General features: G+C 40.6%; 1 protein-coding gene across 1 annotated transcript in view; it reads left to right on the forward strand.

Annotated features, from left to right (window-relative positions):
- Nucleotides 1–5184, forward strand: part of LOC108794037 (ribosomal protein S6 kinase alpha-5-like) — a 42672-nt gene extending 37488 nt beyond the window's left edge. The window contains exons 15-17 of the mRNA XM_018565008.1: nt 960–1119; nt 2152–2315; nt 4507–5184. Of these exons, the coding sequence (XP_018420510.1) occupies nt 960–1119; nt 2152–2315; nt 4507–4725 (543 nt within the window). The 3' untranslated portion in view covers nt 4726–5184. The remainder of the gene's footprint in view (nt 1–959; nt 1120–2151; nt 2316–4506) is intronic.
- The last annotated feature ends 4652 nt before the right edge of the window (nt 5185–9836 follow it).

The raw sequence follows: 9836 nt of genomic DNA on the forward strand, positions 1-9836 counted from the left end.
CCCTGATGGCAGTCCTGGCCGGGGACTGGGATCGCCCCCCCCCTGTTCACTTGCGGGACCCCATATGGGGTCGCGACCCACACTTTAAGAAGCACTGCTCTAGAGGACCCATGTAATAATTTAACCAGGCATTTGTATTCAGCCCAGGCTACGCCTTTTATAGCCAACCTAAATGGGTCAGTGGAACAATCCACTTTGTGAATGGAATTGATTGCCTATCTTGTTGTTCTATGTTTTTACATACTTCAAACTCTCCCCAGTGAGATACAGTATGTATACTACTTGAGGCAAGGACACTCATGGGCCAGTGCTTAGGGCAACAGTTTGAACAAGGGCAGCACTAAGACTCATTATTTTCTAATTGTGATAACTTTTTACTTGCTTTGTTTCCCACTTTTGTACATATGTGGCCAAATTCAGCAAGAAAATTGTATGGGTAAAGGGGTGCAAGGGATGTTATGAGGATTCAGAAGGCTCTTTTTTGTTCATACAGCGATTTATTTATTTTTTACTCAGTATTATATATAAGGATAATTGATATGTTGATAAACTGCTCCATAGGAATTGGGGTCAGTTTGGTAGCAAATTACAACCCATTTTACTGTTATATGCATTAAGTGTGCTTGAACTAAGGAAGGTTAGCCGGACTCATGCTTTGGATGCATGATATAAATATCCAGACTTTTTGTACTTTTCATTACTAATCTGGAAAAAGCATGCAGCAAACAAAGTCAAAAGTTCTGATCTGCCTACATGTTGTTTGTATGCAAGTCAGAAACTGTTAAAACCATTTGGATCAGTATGATGCCAAATTAGCAAGCCAAATAAAAAATAGGAACCAAGTCAGTGTTCAGATTTCTCTCACTACAAGTTTCCTTTAAGCCTTCCTTAAGCCTAAATTACAAAAGCACAATGCAATAACCATGTTATGCCTCATTCTCACTTTCTCCATTCTGCAGTATACAATGCTGTGTGGGCAGGTTCCCTTCCAAGGTGCAAGGAGTTGCTCTCCTCAAAGCCGTGCTGCTGATATCATTAACAAGATCAAGGAGGGAGACTTTGTAATGCAGGGTGAAAGCTGGGAACATGTGAGCGATGAAGCCAAGGAGCTTGTTAAAGGTATGGGGTGCTTTCCTAAGCTTGAACTATAATTTCATTCCAGTAAACACTTACTTTGAATTATTTTTTTTGTGAATATGTGCTTTTACATTTTACAATTCAACCATATAATGTATACCTTTAATTAAACCCTTGGGCAAAGCAATTGCTATAATTCAATGCCCCCCTCCTTAGCAGCAGATACTTACTTTACCCTCAACTAATTTCAGCCACCAGGGAAAAGGTCCAAGTCACTCCAGTCAGAGCTTTCACAGGATTCTCCCAATCATGAACCACCATACTCCTTCATACCTAGAACTACTGGTAATTTTATTCATTCCCAGCACCTGAACAGAGTGAAGAAGAAAAATTGAATATGTGCTTCTGAAAAGGAGGAGATTAAAGTTTTAAATACATGTTAACTGTTACTTTTTATATGCTTGCTCCTTTTTTTTCCAATTCAAAACCCATTACACATACAAATGTAAATATTCTCCCCTTGGTAGCGATATGTATTGCACTTTGCTTTCCTAGCCTGAACTAATAGGCATGTCCACCACATATAGCAAGTGGAGCCAGCAGTATTTTCATCTTGAAAATTGTTTCCCTACCTATAAACCCTGTGATACTTTCATAACATATGCTGTAAAACCAACAACACCCACCATTCATTAGGCTTAACAAACACTGCAGTGCAATGCCCACTTTGTGCTGACAGAAAGTCATCCTTACAATAAGAGGGTGGGGATGATTAGAATGATTATTGAGCTGATAAATCTCATCTGTAGAGCACTGGAGGTAACTGTTAAATTGATTATGCCTTTTCATTGCATTACAAATGGAGAATTAGATGCACAGTCACATTTCCACTGGGGTATGATTCAATAGTTTCACATGTTGAGAAACTTAAAAGTTTAACAAGGTTTATTGTTAGGGGAAACAGTTCTGAGCTGTTCCCTCAAAGTAACCTTGGTGCCAACTATTCAAACTGGTCCTTCAACAGGGGATGCTATATAACAACAAACTTGCTTGACTTACTACTTTCCTTTTCAGGGTTGCTTACTGTAGATCCCTCTTTCCGGCTGAATCTTAGTGAACTCAGGGAAAGTGAGTGGCTGTGCGGTGGTCGTCCACTGTCCTCAACACCCCTCATGACACCTGATGTCCTGGAATCCAGTGGAATGGCCACCAAGACATGCGTTAATGCCACCATCATGGTTAGTACATCTAAATATTTTTTTAATTTTCAAGCACAGATCCACTCTCCTTAGACATCAAATAAAGGACTCTCCCAGGAGTGCTTTTTCTGTGATTGGCTGCCCCTGTGCTTGGTGTCAATGACTTGATGGATAAAAAAAGTCATGACAGTAACATTTGCTAAACAGTGAATAAAAAGGCAAGAACTTGTCCATGAATAGTAGGCATAAATAAACATTACACTATACACTGAGTGGCCAGATTATTATGACCACCTGACGTTTGTAGGCAAATTAGCTATAATTAGCTATAATTTCACCCTTAAGTTGCTAGAGGGCCAGACCATTATAAATAGGGAAGCAGGTTGTTTACCATGACAGTAGAAGATATGGGTAAACAACGCGATTTAACAGCCTTTGAACGTGGGATGATTGTTGGCGCTCAGAGCCATGAAGCGAGTATCCGCAAAACAGCAGAATTCGTTAAATGTTCAAGAGCAGCTGTTGTTAAAGTGTTTAAAGACTGGACTGTCAGTCGAAAATCTGGGTCTGAACGTGCGAATTGTGGCCGCCAGCGACTAGTCAATGTTAGGGCAGAACGGAGAGTGGCAAGACTGGTACAAGACAACAGAAGGGCAACAGTGCAGTGTCAGATTCCTTGCATCACCTTTCAACATCTCGTGGAGTCACGAGGCGGCCCAACGAAGTCATCTCGTGGAGTCATCTGGTGGCCCAACGAAGTACTGATGGGATGGTGATAATAATCTGGCCAATCAGTGTATAGTCTGTGTCATGTGGCTATCTATGTATGTGAAAATAGTTGTTTTTTTCAAACATAACTTCTGTATGGGCACCTCGTTCTAAGAAAACACCGTCGGTGAAAGCACTGGTCTCACAATAACAATCAGAATGCTTCCTAATCATGTGATCACTATGACAGCCAATCATAGTAATCACATCGGTTTGTTTACAGAATACATTTGCCAGGTCATCTGTCATTGTCATTTGCACAGAAAGAGGCACATACCCATAAGCAGTTGACAGGCTCAAGAAACACACACACAAATACACACACTTTGTCTAGGAAAGCATAGAGTTTCGAATGGTTATTTGCCCCATTTATGTCCAATTTTTTTAAAACTCTGTTGTTCCATCAACCCCATGCTGAAAAACATGCCAGATCTCGTACAAGTGCTTTATGAAGTCTGGCGCGGTTTATTTTTGCTTAACTGTTGTCATGGTTGTCAGAGTCATTACGCCCCCCCCGACCCTCTTGTTGCTGAAGCCATGACAATGTATAAACAATCACAAACTGAATGTACAAACTTATTCTCAAGATCTTGAAATCTTTTGTAGTTTAGCTATGAGAGCTCCCTAAATTAAATGGGATTTTGACAAAAGAGTACACAGTGTTTTATTACTGAGCATGCAGAGTTGCATGCATCTCTGCTTTTACTGTTTTGGGGGGGAAAGGTACGCTTTAAGGTGAAATATTTACAGTAAGCTCTCATTCACAGATTTGATTAGGAATTCCTGCAGCAGGAACTTGCGATTTTCTGCAGCAGGAATTCCAAAGTTGCAGCTGTCACCCATTCAAGTTAATGATTGGGTGACAGCTGCTGCATTTAAAAGGGGCAGAACACTGACACGCCGCATGTAATTGATCATGCGTCCAGGGATAGTGATTGATTCCTAACCGCTTGTAATGGTATCACATACGATTACATGCAGTGTGCCAGCACTCTGCTGCTTTCAAATGAAGCCGCTGTCACTCGATCATTAACTTGAACGGGTGACAGCTGAGCTGTTGCTTGTAAATGGCAGATCAGGGATTACTGCTGCAAGAAATCGCAATTTTCTGCTGCAGCAATTCCTAATTACACCTACTTGTTAGGTGTGAATGAGGGCTAAACAAGCAAATTTATATAGGCAAATTAGTATAGAGTTATTGTCAAGTTAACTGATGCATACTGATGCTGCTAATTTAGCCTGGGGATTTAGGTTTCAATGACATCTAGTCATGAAAGATATAAAGCAATCAGCTTTTATAATAAAACAATAAAGTGCAGAAACCAATGCAAAATCTGATTACTATGGGTACTATGGCTGTGCGTTGTTCTGTGCCACACCTCTGTAAAATAGTCTTTTAAAATTTTCTTTGTGTAGAGGTCAAATGTTTGGGACACTTATGGATTTAATTTCATGCTTGCAGGCATTTAAACTTGGAAAACGTGAAGGGGTATTTTTAAAGAGCGTGGAAAATGCCCCACTGGCTAAAAGACGGAAGCTGAAGCAGTGCAGCACTGGAGGTGACACACGCAGTGGGTCATCCTCTTCTTCTTCCTCTTCATCATCAACAACAGCCACAACCACAGCCCGCTCTCCTAAATCTAGAGCACCTCCCCAGAATCACAGACCAGCAAATTCTTAAGGTTTTCGCTCGATTTACTTACACTACAGGCCATGCTATTTTCTGCACATGGAGGACCAAGGGAAGGGTGCCTTTCTCCAAATGGATTGTCACTTCTAAAATGAATGCTCAACAAAATGTATTTGAAGTAGTTATGGGTTTGTGTATGTGTGAGTGATACAGTGATCATACACAGGCATGGGTTCTTCTAGGAAGCAGCTTATGCAGTCCACTATATGTATTGAAATATACATAAAAAAGTCATATTAGACACTAACCATTATTCAGTATCAGTGAATTGTCAGTCTTCCCTCCCAGCTTTAATGTGCACCTTTAGGGAAGAGCAGAATAAGGTTTTACCTTGATCCCCAGCTTTATTGGGGCTGTCTACACCAGCATATGTGGCAGCGCCAATGTTACAATTTGCTGCAGTGGCGTGTATGTTCAATTTAGACTTTCTTATTACATTGTAAATATATAGGATGTTAAATGGACTGGAATATTAACTCTTAGCTAAAATGTAATTCCTTACCTCCTTTCTATACTTACTGCCAATAGCATGCCTCTTCAGTAAACAGCATGCCTTCTACAGTGGTATCCCCGGGGGGCCTGTTTATGAAGAAATTGCAAATTTAGGAAGCTTTCCGGCTTCTTAATTCACTGTACTTCAGGTATTTATAAAAAAAGGCCAGCAAAAAAAACAACTCCAAAGCAGCAAACTGAATTGGACAAATACAGCAAGATAGATCAACACTGGCATAGTAGAAGAAAACCATTCATAGCTTACAAAGGGATAGGCATGCATTAAAATACTCAAATACACCACTTTAGAGCGGTGTGCTTATTCTCTATGATTTCTGTTTCTTTTTGCCAGTTTCCAATTTCACCACTTTATAAATGCTGCAAAATCCACAGAATCAATGAAAACAACATTTTGGATTTCATACGATGGTAAAGAATGAAAAAGCGAAACTAAACTGTCATTTTAGCTTTTATAAATCAAAGTGCTGATGGGTTCAAATCAGCAAAAAATGCATCACTGGGTATTTGTTTTGGCTTTAGAAATAAGCTCCTCTTACATGTGATAAAGCTGTGTCCAAGGAAATCTTAAGAGTCTATTTGGCAGCAGCATATTTGCCGAATTTCTAGGGAGAAGACGATTGTGTTAATGTAAAAACGATTTTTACAGTACCGAACATGAATTTGGAGCTCTAGTTCTCAAAGGGAGGATATTGATAGAGAAATCTGGCTTTGCCGGCTTTTATCGCTAGTTATCTAGTGAGCTAAACCATTATACGGATGACCTACATCCGCCACCTGCACGTCCAGCAGTCGTACGTCATTCAAAATAGAGTTGTACAGAATTTGCAACGCAAATCATTTTTAAGCGCTTTAAAACTTTTTAATTGATGTCTTTTAACTTAAAGCTTTTCAGACATACTGTATGTACAATGGCATCTGCGTATGCGTATCAGTAGAGTGCAGTATACATTTGCTCAAAGCTTTGTATCTATAAAGAGTAACTATATCTATGCAGAGCAGTATTCACTTGGAAATGTGTGTAGGTTAATGTATAAATATGTGTTGAACATTGTGAATAATTGTGCAGTGTATAGCTCTGTTGTATCTAAAGTAATATGTTGGTGAAAATTGAAAGAAATGCTTTTAGCTGGGCAGATTAATGTGAGCTGTGCTAGAGGCTGACACATGTATGTTGTGTGTGTATTAGTATCCGCCTATCATTTCCTTATGCCACACACTTTTTTAAAATGTGTGACCTAAAGGGTTGATATTTGGAGAAACGTCTATCACTGGTAAGCATACTGACTGTTAGAATGTAGGGACATGAAGGGTACTTTATAGTACTAAGTCTAGCTCTGCAAAGTGCCCTGTCACTTGTGGTCAGCCCGGGCCTCAGAGTGTATCATGTTAGTTGTCATCAGCCAGAGGTCTCCTTTGTAAAGCTGAACCTCCATAATCAGACCCCACGGGGCATCACTGTGTTTGTGCTGTGACCTGAGAACAAGACAAAATAATGCACTTTTTATATTTTTCAGATATAATCTGTATTTTATAGATTTGTTACAGAATATTTTTCTATGCTGCAGATTGTCCATCTCCAAGGAAAGTGCTATATGCCTTCCACTGATCCAGTTTGCAAACATTGGTTGGAAACAGCCTTTGTAAATGTACCCCTATAGGCACTAATTATTGTAGCAGATTAGGTGCTTTTGGGTCTAATCAACCAATAAGCACCCCAGAAATGACTCCCATAGCTGATCTAAATCCAGTCAGGTATTAAACAGCTGGGATTTGTGTATGAATTCATTATACAAAGACAACTGATGTCTCATACACAGTTCAGATGTGAAAAGCTTAGGCTTTTCTATTCAGAAGTCTTTCATTTAGACATATTGGATAGAGCAGCTGTATCTTCTGGCATATGAGCACTGAGGATCAAGACTCTCTCATAACATATAGGCAATTGGAAAGGGATGCCTTATTCAGGGGGCAAGATATAGATTGCTTTCTAATTGCAGTTAAACAGTTGTGTCCCTTTAAGCTGGCCATACATGGGTCAGGTTGATTGATTGTTTTCTCTATTAATGATCCAAGTTCTGCCAATCTTTTCTGCAGCTGTTAAGCAGCACACAAAGATGTCATGCCTTTAACTGATGAAATAGAACGGTGTTTTACTTGGATCCAAAAAATAAAATAATAATCTTTTTTATGCAAAGTTTATGAAAAGCCCAAACTTTTTTTTTGCTTTGGATAATAATGGTAGAGTAGCGGTAGGCAACCTCAGCACTCCAACTGCGGTAAAACTATAAATCCCATGAGGCATTGCAAGACTCTGATGCCCATAGGCATGACTCCCAGAGGCATCATGGGATTTGTAGTTTCACCACAGCTGGAGTGCCAAGGTTGCAAACCCCTAAGATAGAGAATAGTTAAGAGTCCTGTCAGGTTTTTTTTCCTGGCGTGGGGGAGGGGGAGGGGGTTTGGCTGTCTGTTACCTGTGGGGTAAATTGCCCTTCAATACATTCTGTACAATGGTCACTAGAACAGAGAGAGGGGAATTTCTCCAGTGAAGAAAGACAGAAATAAAAACCCCCTCCACCGAGACCCTTTTCCCACCTCTGTACTTCAGCTACACTTAAAGCACATGGAAGGTATAGTACCATCATTTTCAATGGCATAGTGCTTGCTTGAGGTTTTACTGCATTTTAAAGAAAATATGCAGGGATGAATGCTACCACATGCAAACACATGGAATACATACTACATATGCTTTGTAGCTGTGTTTTATTGTGTGGACCTGCATGTATAATACACTCCTCCCTGGAAAAAATGCATGCATGCATAAAGCGCTGATGTATGAAGAGGCCTGAGTGTGCTAGAAAATTTCTGTAAGCCATGACGCAGGGCAGAGTGTTTCTAGCAATTGTTGTGGACCGGTTTTACATCAATGTTTTTATTAAAGTTGAACAGAAAATTCAGGATACAGAAAGAATTGTCACATTATGTACCAATGTCATAGGACAGTAGAAATCAATGCAACCTCAGTATGAACATCTAGTGTATCCTAAGAGCGTACAATGGGAGGAAAGGGTAAAGATCATCATGGGAATGTGCTCTACGGCCATTAGATATAGAATCAGAGAAATATTTCCAGCAATGTCCGACCACTACAGGTGGGACGGTTCTAAACTTTGAACAAATTGCTAGTGATGAAAGATCAGTCTCTGACAAGAGAAAATCCGTATGTGCATGGCCAGCCTAACTCTTGTCAAAGCTTTATTTGCTTTGGAGAAATCAGTTAAAAGATAGTTCCTATGTCAGTTTTTATTGCTTTTAGTGTCCTTGTTGATGAGCTCTCCTGTCCCGGTGATCATTGTGACGGCTGATCTCCAACAGGGGACACAGGCAGAAATAGAAACCTGATGAAGGGCATAACCTTCTCCCACACTACTAATAAAGGTGATCTCACTTCCTCCTCACTTTGTTTTCCAGTTACAATGTTGTAACTGAGTTTAAAGATGAGAAGGAAATCTCCCAAAGAGCCTCACACTCTATCCACAAATGAAAATTGGCAGGAGTTTCACTTTAAGGATTTATTGGATTTTAGCACCAAAGATTGCATACAATCAAAATTCGATCCCACTCCAACCTATACATTTCCTGCAGATTCATCAGAGGGTTGGTAAGGTCTGTGGCCATGTTGGCATTCACACTAGCTTTCCTTAGAAAATGCACTGTAGAGTATTAAGGGCTTGTTCACACCATTTTCTGGTCCAGATCTGGAGCAGATCTGCAGACGTGGTGCAATGCGTGCAGCGCGTTTTTTATGCGTTTTTACTGCGTCCTGTAAAACAGCAAAAAGTTTCCAGGCACACTCACCAGTCAGCATGCAAAAAAACTTGTCTCACCGCTAAGGTTAAAAGCAGGAGGTTTAGATACACGTCTTCTGCAGAAAATGTGAAAGCCGCACAGCCACGTCAAGGCCCCTCCATATAGTGCGGTCCTAACTCTAAACTATGAGAGTCTCCATCTTGGAGCACATGGGGCAGAAGATTAAATTGGGTGCAGGTCTGTCAGGAGGAAGCCCAACCCCCCTTAAAAGCACAGGTACGCACAAGGGACCCTGCACATCACAACGGCAGCTGAGACCCCCCCATGCGTCACTGCACCAAATAAGTCAAGCAAAAAAAATGGTAAACGCACTCATCAATGCGTTACCAGCTTTATAGCAAGGTGCACAAGTAAGGGCTTCAAACAGTAAAACAGCAAAACATTTCCTAGCACACACAGCATCCAGTTTTTGTTTTGGGGGGGCTGTTAGTATGCAGATTCTTGCTCTGAGGTCACTTCTGGCCTCTCCTTACGAGTACTTCCCTTTGTGTATGTGGAGCAAGAATACACTTTTTTTCCAGTTAGCTGCAGTGCGTTTCCGGCGCATTTTTGACACATTCTTACGCGTTTCTGCTAGTTCCGGACAGAAAAAATACTGCATGTCACATTTTTCCTGGTCCGGAACGGAAAGCTCTGCGCTGGTGTGAACTGGAGCCCAGAAAACACATAGGGATACATTGTGATGAGTTTTTAGTGCAGGACCTAACTGTTCTGGTCTG

This window comes from Nanorana parkeri, unplaced genomic scaffold (genome assembly GCF_000935625.1).
Source record: "Nanorana parkeri isolate BGI_ZX_2015 unplaced genomic scaffold, ASM93562v1 scaffold25, whole genome shotgun sequence".
Taxonomy (NCBI): domain Eukaryota; kingdom Metazoa; phylum Chordata; class Amphibia; order Anura; family Dicroglossidae; genus Nanorana; species Nanorana parkeri.